Source organism: Chlamydotis macqueenii, chromosome 16 (genome assembly GCF_036417535.1).
Source record: "Chlamydotis macqueenii isolate bChlMac1 chromosome 16, bChlMac1.mat, whole genome shotgun sequence".
NCBI lineage: Eukaryota > Metazoa > Chordata > Aves > Otidiformes > Otididae > Chlamydotis > Chlamydotis macqueenii.
The window spans coordinates 15,478,831-15,492,967 of NC_141571.1; the positions used below are offsets into that span (position 1 = coordinate 15,478,831).

Sequence of the window (14,137 nt, forward strand, 5' to 3'; positions counted from 1 at the left end):
ATCCCTGATTTGGGCACTGAGCTGCGGTGGCCCGGGCTGGGACACAAGCGCCGTGGTGCAGCTGAGCTGTGTGCCAGTGCGGGCAGCAGCGGCGATGCAGCGGGAGTGGGGGACCACCGTGGTGACCGAGGTGGGGGGACACACAGCCCCATCCCTGCTCCCCCGGGATGCCCAAACCCACCGAAAGCCATCGGCATTCCTGTCCCTATCCCTGCAGCACCAGGGTCCTGCGCAGCTTTGGCTTCTCCTTCCTCTTCCTCACCTGTGCCCTACCTGGCAGGGATGGCGTCAGCTGAGGCTCCCGCCCCTCCCCGGGCAGGGCAGGGCAATAAAAGCCCGGGGCCGGGCAGAGGGGGGCAGACAGAACCCGGGAGCTGTTGGCAGGTGAGTCCCCGGGGGCCGGGGCTGGGCGCTGGGGGTCTCGCTCGCCTGGGGATGCTGTGGTCCCAGGGCTGCGTGCGGGATCCTGCCCGGTTCCCAGGGGGCTGGATTTGGCCCCTCCAGGTCTGGGCGATGTGTTTCGGGGCGCACGGTGGCACGGGGCAGGGCTGGCTGGCACAGCTTTGCCATGGGCGCAACGCGGGGCGTGTTGGGGGTTTAACGGCAGCGAGGAGCAGTAGGAGGGGCTGTTCCCATGGGACATACTGGGCAATGCTGGAATGGCCCCATCACGGACACGAGGAGCAGGATCTGCTGCCAACGGAGCGACGCCCAGGGTGCCCGCGCCTGGCACGCGGCCGCCCATGTGCCATTTCCCGGGAAGTGGCGGAGGCAGTGGCCCCGGTGCCACAACCCTGAGTCACGCCGAAGGCTGCGGGTGACAGCCCGTCTCCCACACACGGAGCCAGGAGCATGGGCCGGGAGGGGGGATGTTTTTGGGGAGAGGCGTCCGGTCCCTGAACTGCCCCGTCCTCAGGCACGGCCGCGGCAGCAGCGATGGCAACGCTCTACCCCTCGCTGGAGGACATGAAGGGCCACCAGATCCTGCAGGTCAGTGTTAGCACAGCAGCGTTACGGGGGTGAGCAGACCCCGAGGGGGTCCCCGTGGGGTCCTGCCCCTGGAGGGGCCCTGAGGGGGGGCGCAGCCTCGAGCAATCCCCATCTCTCGGCAGGCGCAGGCGGCTGCCGGGGTGAGGACCCCCGCCACGACGGTGGTCGCAGAGAAGCCGCAGCTCGCCTCGGGCACTGGTAACGTGGGTCGCCGTTGGCTCTCCCTGCCCGGGGGCTGTCTGAGCGTGGGGGGAGGCTCAGCTGAGACCCCCCACAGCTCAGCGCATGGGTAGGGGATGAGATTTCGGGGGTTTCTCTCCCCCGACCCGTTCCCTGCCACGTCCCTTGTGCCGGTTGCCAGCGCACGGTCCTGGGGGGATGCCGAGGGAGGGAGGCAGCAGCGGTGGGTCGGGGACCCCGGTGCTGAGTCGCCCTCGGTGTGTCCCGCAGCGCTGCCCCTGCTGTACCCCAACCTGGCCGAGCTGGAGAACTACATGGGGCTGGCTCTCTCCAGCGAGGAGATCCAGAAGAACCTGCTCCCGGAAGGCAGCACTGTAGGTGTCCGGGCTGGCGACCCTGCCCTGCCCCGCGCGGGGTCCCCCGTACAGCAGCGTCGCTGCTGGGGGGGGGGGTCCTGGGGCCGCGTCCCGCCTGGGGAAGGGACGCAGCATCCTCCCAAAGGCTGATGTACCCCGGCTCCATGGCAGGCGCTGACCCCCGCCGGGCCCCTCCCGGGCCAGCTGGTGGCCCCCCTGAGCGGGAACAACGCGGGGCTGCGCCGGGCGGAGATCAAGCCGGGTGTGCGGGAGATCCACCTCTGCAAGGACGAGCGGGGCAAGACGGGGCTGCAGCTGAAAAACGTCGACCAGGTAAGGGGGCTGCACGTGGCGCGGCACGGCACAGCGCGCCATGGCATGGCGTTGCATGATATAGCGTGACGCGCGGCACGGCATAGCAGGGTTTACGGCGTGGCACAGCCGCCCGGTCCCCGTGCCATCGCTCCCCCCGTGTCCCCAGGGCATCTTCGTGCAGCTGGTGAAGGCCAACTCGCCGGCGGCACTGGTGGGGCTGCGCTTCGGTGACCAGATCCTGCAGATCAACGGCAAGAACTGCGCGGGCTGGAGCAGCGACAAGGCGCAGCGGGCGCTGAAGAAGGCGTCGCCGGAGAAAATCGTCATGGTGGTGCGGGACAGGTGAGCGGGCGGGCGGCGGGCGGCTGCGGCGGTGGTGCCGGCGCTGACCGCACTCTCCCCACAGGCCTTTCCAGCGCACCGTCACCGTGCACAAGGACAGCACCGGCCACCTCGGCGTGGTGGTCAAGAAGGGGAAAATCGTGTCGCTGGCCAAGGACAGCTCTGCCGCCCGCAACGGCCTCCTCACCCACCACTACATCTGCGAGGTCAACGGCCAGAACGTCATCGGCATGAAGGTAGGGGCTGCGCGCGACCGGCCGCGCGAGGCTGTGCCAGGACGGGGCCGGGGCAGCCGTACGGAGCGCGGATCCGGCCAGGGCACCCCACAGCACCCACTCTCTCTCTCCCGCAGGATAAGCAGCTCACGGAGGTGCTGGCGGGGGCCGGGAACGTGGTGACGTTGACCATCATCCCCACCGTGATCTACGAGCACATGGTCAAACGGTGAGACCGCAGGGCCACGGTGCCCGCCCCACCCCGCCGAGGCCCTGAGGGACCCCCAAAGGGACCCCCGGCCTGTCCGCGCTGAGCCCCCGTCCCTGTGCCCAAGGCTCTCGGCGGGGGGGAAGTCAGCCATGGACCACTCCATCCCCGACCTCTGACGCGACTGCTGCCGTCCCGGGGGGGCTGACGCCCGAAGCCAGGAGGGGCTGCTAAGGTACCCCCGCAGCACCCCCAGAAGAAGCTGGTTTAGCACAAAACCCCTCATCCCCGGCGAGGCCGGTGGCTGCTGGGCAGCGCGGGGACCCACCAGCCCCTGGTATCCCCTCCTCCCTCTCGTCCACAGGGATGAGGCAGGTGCCTCCCCGCGTCCCCCCGCGTCCCCCCGAGTCCCCGCTCGGGGCAGACACCGAAGGCTGGCTGCAGCCAAAGCAGACACAGACCCAGCGACGTTTATTACAGCCACGACAGCGCGTACAGGACCGGGGAAACAAGAACGGGGGGGTTACAGCTGTTTCAGTTCTGTATTTAAAAAATATATTATATAGATTTGTCTTTCAAATATAATCGTTACATTTATTTCTCGGCAAAGCTTTGGATAGTCTGACAGACGCGTACACAGATCCACGAACACATTGCACAAGAGGCGTAGGATATCCCAGCTCCGCTCACGTCAGCTGTGCCGCCGCTTCGCCCCAAATATTTCCCCCGGCGCTGTGCCGGCGGCTGCTGCTGCCCCGCGCCCCAGCCGCCGGACGGGGGGATGTGTGGACGCGCGGGGGGTACGCGGCGCGTGCCCGCACGGGGAGCGTGGAGCATCGCCGGCTCACGGGGCACCCGGCTGGCAGCGCCCGTGGGCGGTGGAGCGGGGTTTTGGGGGGGAACACCGTCAGTTCAAGTCACGAAGAAGCCACAGAGATTCGTGGGGGCGGGAGCACCACGCGCCCGGGGGAGCCCCCAGGCCCGCACCTCGCCAGCCCCTGCTGAGCAATCCTTGCTGTCTTTGCTTTTCAAAAAAAAAAAAAAAAAGGTCTTTTTTTTTTTGGCTTTTTTTTTTGTTTGTTTTCCAGAGGCCACCAGGAAAGTGGGCTGGGGCAGGCAAAGGTGCTTGGCACCCCCTCGCTGCCTCCCGGGGTGGGGAACACCTCATCCCCAAACTCCCACATAGGGTGGGATCGCTGCTGCCAAAACTGTGTGTGTCCCCAGTCCCTGCCAGAGCCAGGGCTGGGGGTTTCCCCATGCCGCCTCGGCCCCGCCCCAACAATAGGGCTTCATTCTGTACCAAAAATGTTAAAAAAAAAAAAAAAAAAAAAAAAGTGAACGTAGTGCAAAGCAAAGGGAGGGATGGACCAGTCCCGGATGGCTCGGTCCCGTCCTGCTGCGGGGAGGCATCGCCCGGGCGCTGGGCGGCTCAGCGAGGGGCTGAGGGCACGGTCCTGCCAGAGGAGGACGGACCCCAGAGTGGGTCAGCAGGCTGGGGCCAAGGCACCCCACGGGCTCTCGCTGCCTCCCGAACTGGTCCAGAGCTGGACCCTGCGGCCGGATGGGACCCCCCCATCCTCCTGCCCGCAGCCAGACTTTGCTGTCATGGTGCTACCAGGAGCCAGCAACGCACCTGGGGGTGGGGGTCCCGCTGCGGCCCCCCCGCCTGTCAGGGGATAGGGCTGGCCCTGCGGCAGGGCGAGGACAAGCGAAAACAAGTGCGCCGAAGGGAGAGCCCCCCACGGTGGGGTGCAGCCCCCCCCCCGTCAGGCAGGGGGTCCCAGCGTGATGCTTGGGGTCCCGCATCGCCACGTCGCCCCGCTCCTCCAGCAGCAGTCCCGTCCCTCCTCCGGGACAACGGAGCTGGGGGGCAGCACACCCCCATGCCCCCGCAGACCCCCCCCCCCCCCCCCCCCCAGCCCCTTCCCACCCCCTCGGGGCCGTGTAACGAGCCGGAGCTGACGAAGACCCCCGTGGGAGAGCGGGGCCGTGCCAGGGCTCTACAATCAGCGGTCGGGTCCGTGGGGGCAGGCGAGGGGGCGGCGGGGAAGGCGGGGGTCAGGGCTGGGTGCTGCCCCCGGGGCTGGCGACGGGGCGGCAGCCCATCCTGCGGATGGAGTGCAGGGCGACGGTGCAGCAGCCGCGCAGCAGCGAGCTGATGTTGTAGATGGGCTGGCCTTGCCGGCGCTGCGAGCGGCACAGCCAGGCCACGGTGGGCACGGCCGGCACCACCACCGCCAGCAGATCCACGATGAAGTGGCGGCTCCAGTAGCTCTTGGACGGGGCGGCGGCATCGCAGCCGCTGGCCTCCGCCGCCTCCTCCTCCGCCACGCAGGCGATGGCCACCGAGGGGTTGGCGCAGGGGGGCTGCCGCACCGCCGGGTTGCAGGGGGCACCGGCCTCGGCGCCGGCACCCACCACGGCGGCGTCGGGCTCGGCCGCCAGCAGGTCCGTGGCCCCGGCGGGGTTGGAGAGCTCGGCGCCGGCCATCACGTCTTCCATTTCGGAGACCCAGGCCGAGGTGGGGCTGCCCAAGCTGCAGGCCTGGGACTTCATCACCTTCTCCAGGATGGTGTCCAGGTCGGGCTGGCAGGGCACGAAGTCCGTCTGGATGGCGCGCTCCTGCATGCAGCTGGCCTGCACCCCGGCCTCCACGCCGCCCCGCAGCCCCAGCAGCTTCTCGTAGGTGGAGCTGGGGGGCAGGCGGGTGCCGGGCTCGCCCCCCGCCTCCAGTGGGTCCGTATGGCCGGGGGCCTCCTCCGCCCCCGCGAAGCCGCTGTCGGCCCCCTCGTCCAGCGAGATGGTCTGCGAGCCCCCCACGTTGCGGTCCCCGGCCCCCTGGTCGCTCAGCTTGGTGTAGGTGGAGCTGCGGGTGAGGGAACGCGCCGGGGACCCCCCGGCCGACTCACCGGCCCCTTCCTCCTTCAGCGCCCCGTTCTGCGCCACCTCCATGCTGTGCAGCAGCGTCTCCAGCTTCTTGTTCTGGATGTTGATGTCCACGAAATACTTCTGGAGCCCCTTGTCCTTCTCCAGCAGGTTGTTCTTCACCGTGTCGATGACTTGCTTCAGCTGCTTGATCTCCTTGCGGGCCTCCTTCAGCGCCAGCTGGGCTTCCACGCGGTGGCACTCCTCCTCGATCCAGTCCTCCTGCATCCGCGACAGCTGCGTCTTCAGGTCCTCGATCTCGGCATCCCTGCGAGAGACGGGGAGGGCACGGCTGCGGCGCTGGGCAGGCTGCGGGGCCGTCCCTGCGCTCGCATCCCCGGCACCGAGCTGGACCACCCGGTAACACCCGCAGCCGGGACCCAGGGACAGATCCAGGGGCTCGGGGACCCCCAGGAGGGATGCTCGGCCCCTTCGCGGAGGGGCTGCAGAGCCCAGGGCTCCCGAGGGCTGCGTGGTGACAGGCAGGTGCCGCGGGCGGGCACGTAGCAGCTGGCACGCCGGCGAGGACGTGCCTAAGCCCGAGAGGAGCAGATGGGGATTAGCCACCCTCATGACGCTGAAATTCAGAAAAAAAACGCGGCAGAGCCTTAACCGGAGGGACAGGGGAGAGCGCAGCCACCGCAGGTGGGACGTACAGGCTCCGTGGCCCGCGAATCGGCGGCTCCCCAGTTGGTCGGGCAGCAGTGCCAGGTGCTGGCATGCGGGCAACGGGGCCGCAAAGCCGCGAGACCGAGGACAAGACGCGGCGCTGGGAACCCAGAGCCCCAAGAAGGACCAGCGCCATACGGGAGCTGCCGCTGCAGGCAGCGGTGGCCGGTGCTGGGACCCTTCCCGGCGGCTCCGGGGCCGGGGTGGTCCGCGCCCGCCGCCCCCGTGCTCACCTGTCCTGCAGCCGCTCCTGCGTGTCCTTCAGGCGAGCCTTCAGGTGCCGGATGCAGACCTCCTTCTGCTGCAGGGGCGTCAGGTACTGCTCCGGCGTCGGCGGCTTGATCCCGTGGTTGTCACTGCACAGGTTGTACTTGGCCGAGCGCCTGTGGGGACACGGCTGTCACCCACCCATCAGCGCTGGCACCGGCAGGGGCTCGGCGGAGGGACCCCCCACGGGAGACGCCGTGCCTTGGGGTGCAGCCCCCCAGTGCGCCTCAAAGGAGCCCCCCTGGGCAGGAGGGGTAGCGTGGGTGTCTTGGGGTGCTGTGCTGCTGGCAGGAGGGTGGGTGCAGCCCCCAACCCCGCTGGCACAGCCCACAGCTTCACCAGGGCGGCGGGCGCACGAGCAGAGCCGGGACAGGTGGGCGCCGAGGCCCCTGCGCGCCCAGAGCCAGCTTTCCAGGGAACGAAGGCGCGGATGGAGACCCCCGGGGTGGGATCAGTCCCATCAGAAGTGGAAGATGGGGAACGGAGGGTTTGGGACGGAGCGGGGCTGGAGCGGGCGGCTGTCCTGCCCGTGGAGAGCAAGCTGGGCATCCGGCGTCTGCTCTGGGCTGGGGCAGCGGCGCATCCGGACCCCCGGACCCCCTGCTGCCACCGGGATGGATGCAGCGAGGTGAGCCAACCCCCCCGCGCAGGGCAGCGGGGCGGCGGGCATGGCAGGTACCCCCGCGCGGCGGCAGGGCGGCCCAAACCCCCTGCACGGGGGCTGGCACCCAGCAGCCTTTGCCCACGGGCGCAAGCATCGTGTCAGGAGCAGCCAGGCGGGACGGCGGCCACGCGACAGCGCCAGGACGGCCGCCCGCCTGTCCTCAAGCCCCCCTCGGACCGGGGGCCGGTGCCCGTCCCGCAGCCCAGCGCTCCCTGCGGAGAACCCGGGCTGCCCTCCGCCCTGGCCGGACCTCCGCCCAGCGGCACGAGGGGACGGAAACCAAGCTCGTACCCATCGCGCCCCCGCTCCTCGGGGCGCAGGAAGGGCACGTGCAAGCGTGCGAGCCACGGCCAGGGCAGGACGGAGGGAAGGGGACGGTGCCAGGCTGGCAGGCGGCAGGGACAGGGAGGGGGAAGACACGACAACAGTTCGGAGGAGGACGGTGGGGGGTCTTTGCGAGACAGCAGCAGCTCCGCCAAGCCCACAGCCTCGCTCCGCCGGCTCCTGTCCCCGCCGGGCACCCCGGATTTGTCCCGGGGGCACCGGGCAGCCGCCCTGAGGCCACGGGCGATGGGTTACCTTGGGGTGGGGCTGCTGTCGCTGCCCTTGCAGGAGCCAGAATTGCTGCTGCTGCTCAGCGAGGAGGTGCCGTAGGTGTCCCTCCCGGGGGGCGAGGGGCGCCTGGAGGCAGGGAGAAGAGGCTGTGTCTCAGGCCGAGTGGCTGAAGGCGCTGAAGACTTAAAGAAGGAGGCAAAGCCACTCCGTCCATAAACCCCGCGGCTGCCAACCACCGCACCGAGAACACACAAGACAAAACAGGACAAAACAAACAGCGGGGATCAAAATGGCACGGACACGGCGAGGGGTGCGAAGGCGGGCTGGGGAGGGGGCTGCCCACCCATTTCCCCCCTGGCGTGGTATCCCTCGGATGCTGGCACAGCATCCCTGCATCCCGAGGACCAGGAGCCCCCCGGGACCCCCGGGAGCCACCCCGCTGCCGGCTCAGCACCTAGACGTGGGCAGACCTGCCTCCTCTCTGCCTGCGCCGCTGGCGGCAGCCAGCACCCAAATAACGCCGTCCCAGGGCACGGAGACACTTGGAGAGAAATAAACGGCATTTTTCATATCTATTTTTTTTCCCCTCTCGCTCTTTATCGCTGCAGCTCAAGGAGAGCCTTTCCAAGGGCTCCAACACCTCCCAACCCCAGCGCCCTGGCACCGGGACCCTCGGCCACGCCTGGACAGACAGAGGGGTCGGTCCCGGCTGCGACAGAGACGGACACAGGGGGACATGGGGGGTGCAGCGCTCGGGGGCTGCATGCACGGACAGGGATGTGCTGTGCGGTGGGCAGCGACATGCAACCCCCCCCCCAAACGCCGGGCTGGGGGCTCACGCTGCGAAGTGGCAGCTGGTGGCGTGGGTGGGCACGGTCCCTTCCCCGCTGCCCAAGCTCTGGCGCCCGGTGCCGGGAGTGGGAGGCCGAAGCGTATTCACCTTCGCGATCCGGTGGACGAGCGTCTGCTCCCCGGCAGAGACATCGCCGCAGCGCTGCGGGTCCTGGGCGCGGGGGAACTGCGGGGGAAACGTAGGGAGAGAGGAGGTGAAGGCAGGGCAACGGCCCCGGTGGGACGGGCGCCAGCGCTGGCACAGGGGTGAGCCCCCGCACCAGGGCACCGTTTTGGTCCCCAGGGCCACGTACGGGGACAGATGTTGGCCGCATCCACTGCACATCTGGGCTCACTGCCTGCCTCTCACGGCCCAGGGATGCTGGGATGCTGCGTGCCCAGGGTCCTGCCCCAGCAGGGCACAGGGCCAGGGCTTCCTTAATTTACAGAGCCAGAGAGGAGCAGAGCAGGTACCTCCATCGGTCTCAAGCCCCTCTCCCACCGGTCTCCGGACACGGGACACGTTTGCCCCCAGCACAGGTCCGGGGAAGGCAGGTCAGTCGCAGGCTGCCTGCAGCCGTGGAGCTGCTCGGGGCAGAGATGGGACAAGGGGCTCCGACACCCATCCCGGGGCTCTGACACCCATCCCGGGTGGGGATGGGCAGAGGGCTGTCCCCGCAGCGTGCTGGGCACCTGCTTGTCCTTAATTAAGCCAGAACCACCCGTTTGCCAGTGAAACCAGGTAAGGAAGCACAGATCCCGCATGACGCAGCAGCAGCAGCAGCAGCAGCTAATCCCTCGGGAAACACAGAGCCCATTTTCCTGTAAATAAATAGGCCAGACCCAGGGGCTGGGAGCCACTGGCAGGAGCTGTGTGACCGGCTGCAGCGGCTACGGAACGCATCCGCCCAGCACGGCCATCCCGCCGCGCACCCCTGCCATGCCCCGTCACGCTCCAGCTGCCAGGGAGAGCCCCCCTCATCCCCCAGCCCATTCCCAACGCTGGTGTTTGTCCCAGATTTTTGGCAGCTGCAGCCCGGAGCAACGCGAGGGACGCAAGCGGCCGGCTGAGAATCGATGAGCGATGGGAAACGCTAAGCGCTGCTCGGCCCCGGTCCAGGGGAGCGTGAGGAGCGGGGCAAGAGGGGGAGGCCAGCTCACCCCGACGCTGCCTGGTCCATTTGCCACCCCAGGGTTGTTTGTCCCAGGATTCGCCACTCCCCGACCCCCAAATCCGGGCACCGAAGGGCGGAGGGAGCCGGAGCAGAGGAGCAGGTGATGTGCAGCCACGGAGAGCCCCCAGACACAGTGCCAAGGCGGGGGGTCAGCATCTCTAGGACAAGGCAACCAGGATGTGAGGGTCCCGTTGCTCCCCTCTGCGACGGATTTCCCGGGAGGGGACGCGGGCAGAGGGAGCCCTGCCAGAGAACTGCTCCTGAGCCAACAGCGCGTGCGGCCGGCGGCTGCGGGCTTTGCGAATGCAGCAGCGTGAATCAGCATCCAGAGCGGGAGCCCAGCGCAGCTCCGGCACCGGCAGGAGCATCCTCCGGCATGGCCACGCGGGGCTGCGGCACAGCCCGGCTCCAGCCACGGCACCCCGCGGAGCTGGGCAGCGGGGCCAGCCCCGTCCCCCGCTTTTCGTGCCGCAGGCTGCTCCCCGAGCGGCTCTCGGGCTGGGCTGTAGGGAGATTTGCAGCCACAGGGATTAACTCCCGGCCCTCCCGCAGCCCCGAGCCCTGGCCCGACGCAGCCCAGCATCGCCCAGCATCGCCCAGCCTCCTGCTCCTCCCTACTCACAAATCCCGAGGGACCAAGGGGCCATTCCAGCGTCACCATGCCCGCGGGCCGCCGAGGCCAGGCAGGCTGGGCACCAAAGCTGAGAACACCTCCCCACACGGCACGGGGCTGCGTTGCCTCGGAAAGCAGTGGGAATTTCCCATTTGCACCCAGAATTACCAGTATCTCACAGACCGGGATGGGCAGCTGCAGTGCGGAGGGAGCCCGTCCGTTAAGCATCAGGGAAAACACACGGAGAGGAAATGGGAAGCGTTCAAAGATGAGCAACCGCGTTGCACGCTCACCAGCGAGGAAGATGATGGCAGCCGCAAGGCTCAAGAAACACAGTGGAGAAACCAAGAGCAGGTCACTGAAACCTGACAGCCGTCTGACAGCCGGGGCTTGGGCTCCGAGAGCAAAGCAGGAAAGGAGAAATCCCGTAAAACCACCGGGATGGGGCCAGCAGAGCTCCCCACGGCCAGCCCCGTGCAGGGATGGCCGCTCCCGCTCAGCACGGGGACAAAACCCCGGAACCGAGCCTCGGGAGCCTCGGCAGCGGGAGAGAAAACCCGCGGGCGTGGAGGATGAGGTGCCCCGGGCAGCGGCTCGGGGTCTGCAAACCCCAAATCACGCAGGGGGCGATGAGGTAAAGCCAGGCCCCTGTGTCAGCGGGGAGCTGAGGGGGGGAGGAGGGACGCCCGCCACCTTATTTTCGTCCTTGTGGAACAAGGAATACGAGGAATGTCTTGCAGGACAGGGAAGAAATGTGGGAGAATCCCTTCCTTCTGGGCTGACCCGTATGGAGCTGAGAGAAGCAGCTTGTGGCACAGGAGAGGGGACGCGTGCGTGGCACGGGCTCTGGAGAGACCCCGGCCATCAATAACCCAGCACCAGGAACGGGCACCGCGCCCAGAGCCACGAACCCACCCCGGATTCGGGGAGCGCTGCCCCGTCCCCGCACCGGCGGGGACCAGCGGGACCCCGCTCAGCATTGCACCTCCGCAGCCGCTCCCCGGGGACGCTGTACGGGCCAGCCACCCACGGCCACACCCCGACAGTGATGCCAGACGGGTGGCAGAGCACCTCCAGGCTCAGCCCCACGCCCGGGGGAGGATTTCCCCCAAAATTGCGGCTCAGCCATCTCTTTGGGGTGAGATGCCTCTTTGGTTTGAACGCCGCCGCTTTCCCACGCCACACCGGATCGGCAGAGAGACCGGCCCCGGCAGGTATCGCTCCGAGGAGGAGGTTCCTGCCTGGGAACTGGGGCCGGGGGACCCCCGGGGAGACCCTCGCCGCCGGCTCGGTGAACTGCCGCCGACTCCTCAGCCCGCTCCTCCGAGGGTTTCATCGCCGCGGGCGTCTCTCTTTGCCCAACCTGGGCAGGGTTCAGTAGGAACCGGCTGCGGCGCTGGCCCGGGCTGCCCCACCAGCTCGTCCCGTCCCCGCGGGGAAGGGAGCAGGCGGGCCCGTTTGGCAGCCCCAGCCCTCGAGGGGCGCGCAGCCGCCCGGGCCCAGCAGCCGCTGCCTTTCCCCAGCTCCCTCGCTCACCGCGTCCTTCGCCAGGGCTCCCATCGCCCTCTCGGCCGCCGGATTCCCTTCTTTTCCTTGGTGCGTCCCGCGTTAGGAGCCTTTTGCAACCGTGGCACCAAGCCCAAGCGGCTAAGAGCCGCTTCACCCATCCTGCAGAAACCCCGGGAGAAGAGCTGAGCCAGCCACGTGCCAGCGGGCACCTTCCCTGCGGGTCCCTCCCCACATTTTCAGCCTCCCAGCACTGACAAGATTAAAAGCAGAGAGCAGCCGGAGCAGGGAAATCACAGCTTCATTTTTTCCAGGTTAAAAAAAAAGGCTCTGGAGGAGACCCCCCTGTCTCTCTGACGCTCGCTCTGCTTTTCGCTAAAAATAAGCAAAGCGCTGAGCGTGGCAAACAACCAGCAACCTGATTCGGGGCAGAGCGCCGCGTCCCCAAAACAGCAGCAAGGCCGGGATCGGCCCGCGCTCAAAAGGGGACTGGGACGCACTGGGTGGCGGTGGGAAGGAGCGGGATCCGGCACCCGCAGGCAGAAGCGTGGCCGAGGAGGGGTCGGCACCGCGGGCCCCGGTTCACGCTAAGGCAGAGCGCGGGGGGCAAGAGCGGGGACAAAACACACGGGGTGTTTATGCAACACCACCAGAAAAAAAAAAAAACACAACCAAAAATAAATCAATTTTGCTAAGAGTTGTCGTATCACGTAACGAAACGCAGGAGCATCTCCTTTTATTCGCCTGTTTGTTATAAAATGCTGAGCCGACACCCAGAGATTACAGGAAAACCGAGGCCGTTCGAAAAAAGGCCGGGTTACGCGGCTCATCACTTTTCCAGCTGAGCTGGCCGCAGCGCCGAGCGGGGAGCCGGCCGTTCCTGGCCCCCATCAGCCAAAAATAAGGTGCCCGAGCAGCGGGAACGGGCTGCTGCGGGGAGAGGGGGCAAAGCTCCGCGCCAAGGGCTGCGGCGGCGGCTATGGCCAGGAGAGCGGGACAGGCGGGACGCCGGCCCTGCCTGAGGCTGGGGAGGTGGGGGACGCACCCGAGGTCCCACCCCGCAGCCCATCCTGGGGTCCCAGGATGGGTGAGGAGAAGGAAGAGCCCAGAATTTGGGGATACGCAGATGAAAACATGGGGGCAAAACCCAGCTCCCAGCGCGACTCCCCCCACCCTGCAGCCCCGTGCGGCGGACGCGGGGCTCCCCCACCCACCCTCCCCCCCCGAACGCGGGCTGGGCCAGACGGCGGTCACGCAGGACCAGGCCCGCGTCCCTGCGCCGCTGGAGCGGCCTACTCCAACGCCACGTTGAGCCTCTCCTCTCAGCCTGCCGCAACGCCGCGAGGCGCGGGCACAGGCGTCGTCCCCTCCGAACGCCCCGGCCCGGGAGCTCGGCGGCCCTGGGAAGCGGGATTTGCACCCCAGGTCCCTGCACGGGGCACCCAGGGAGGGTGGGAGCGCCGGCGTTTTAGCCAGCGCAACAAATGCGGCGGGGTTCTGCGCCGCAGCCGGGCGCCACTGACCTTGCGGGGAGGAGAGAGAAGGAGCCCCCAGCTCATCGGCCGGCTCCCGTGTTTTCTGCGTCCCTTCCCAGGCGGCTCGTTAAGCCGTTAAATAATTAACAAAATTTCAATTGCATAGCAGCACCGGTTCCTGCAGCGCCCTGCGGTGCCAGGAGACACGGTGGGATGCTCCGTGAGGGGGTCTGGCGCGTGGGGTGGGGGTCTGGCGCGTGGGGTGGGGGTCCGAATCACACCGTGTGGGTCCAGGTGCGGGCCATAGGGGTATGGATATGGAAGATGTGGGGCTGGCGCGTGCGGGGTGGGGGTCTGGCGCGTGGGGTGGGGGTCTGGCACATGGGATGCGGGTCCGGCGCACGGGACGCGGGTCCGAATCACACTGCGCGGGTGCGGGTGCGGGCCACAGGGGTCCGGATGGGGAAGATGCGGGGCTGGCGAGCGCGACGTGGGGCTGGCGCAGGCCGCGGGGGCCCGGCGCATGCGGTGCCGGTGCGGTGCGGGCGCTGCGGGCGCGGCAGTGCCCGCTGCGTGCCCTGGGGGTCCGGCGCGTGCAATGCGGGCGTGCTGCGGGCCCGGCGCGTCACGCGCCCCGAACACCCTCCGCCTCATGGTACCCCCCCACCAGGGATGCGCAGCAGCCCCGTGCTGCCCCCCCCCCCCCGCCTTCCAGCCAGAAAGGGATGAGTCACGGCGCCCCCCGCCCCGCACCGCGCCCCGCATCGCTCACCTGCGCGGGGCCCCGCCGATGTCCGGGCCAGCAGCGCCGGCGGGGTGGGGGGTGCGGGGCCGAGGGTGAGGGGTGTTGG

General features: G+C 68.4%; 2 protein-coding genes across 5 annotated transcripts; one reads left to right on the top strand and one right to left on the bottom strand.

Moving 5' to 3' along the window:
• Positions 1–919: 919 nt before the first annotated feature.
• SDCBP2 (syndecan binding protein 2) lies at positions 920–4,463 on the top strand. 2 transcript variants are annotated; one of them, XR_015260327.1, is made up of 9 exons: positions 920–990; positions 1,113–1,188; positions 1,441–1,544; positions 1,698–1,859; positions 2,008–2,183; positions 2,248–2,419; positions 2,536–2,627; positions 2,734–2,841; positions 2,971–4,463. XR_015260327.1 is itself a non-coding variant. In XM_086760618.1 (8 exons), the coding sequence occupies exons 1-8, from the start codon at positions 937–939 to the stop codon at positions 2,783–2,785; spliced, it is 888 nt and encodes a 295-aa protein (XP_086616744.1). In that variant the 5' UTR covers positions 920–936; the 3' UTR covers positions 2,786–2,961. The 2 variants fall into 2 exon arrangements, 1 of the variants encoding a protein (XP_086616744.1); XM_086760618.1 differs by lacking the exon at positions 2,971–4,463 and having other exon boundaries at positions 2,734–2,961.
• A 118-nt stretch (positions 4,464–4,581) lies between these two features.
• Positions 4,582–14,137, bottom strand: SNPH (syntaphilin). Of its 3 annotated transcripts, none has more exons than XM_086760713.1 (5): positions 14,059–14,137; positions 8,627–8,704; positions 7,711–7,812; positions 6,434–6,583; positions 4,582–5,799 (listed from the first exon to the last, which is right to left on the bottom strand). In XM_086760713.1, exons 2-5 carry the CDS (start codon positions 8,668–8,670, stop codon positions 4,665–4,667), a joined length of 1,431 nt encoding a protein of 476 aa, XP_086616839.1. In that variant the 5' UTR covers positions 8,671–8,704; positions 14,059–14,137; the 3' UTR covers positions 4,582–4,664. The 3 variants fall into 3 exon arrangements, with proteins under 3 accessions (XP_086616839.1, XP_086616838.1, XP_086616840.1); XM_086760712.1 differs by having other exon boundaries at positions 7,711–7,911; XM_086760714.1 differs by lacking the exon at positions 7,711–7,812.

Coding starts and splice junctions, on each gene's coding strand:
- SDCBP2 (XM_086760618.1), top strand. CDS start 937: ATGGCAACGCTCTACCCCTCGCTGGAGGACATGAAGGGCCACCAGATC. Junction 1,860..2,007: donor AGCTGAAAAACGTCGACCAG/GTAAGGGGGCTG, acceptor CCGTGTCCCCAG/GGCATCTTCGTGCAGCTGGT. Junction 2,420..2,535: donor AGAACGTCATCGGCATGAAG/GTAGGGGCTGCG, acceptor TCTCTCCCGCAG/GATAAGCAGCTCACGGAGGT.
- SNPH (XM_086760712.1), bottom strand. CDS start 8,670: ATGTCTCTGCCGGGGAGCAGACGCTCGTCCACCGGATCGCGAAG. Junction 7,912..8,626: donor TCGTCCACCGGATCGCGAAG/GTGAATACGCTT, acceptor GGTGGTTGGCAG/CCGCGGGGTTTATGGACGGA. Junction 6,584..7,710: donor GACAGCAGCCCCACCCCAAG/GTAACCCATCGC, acceptor GTGTCCCCACAG/GCGCTCGGCCAAGTACAACC.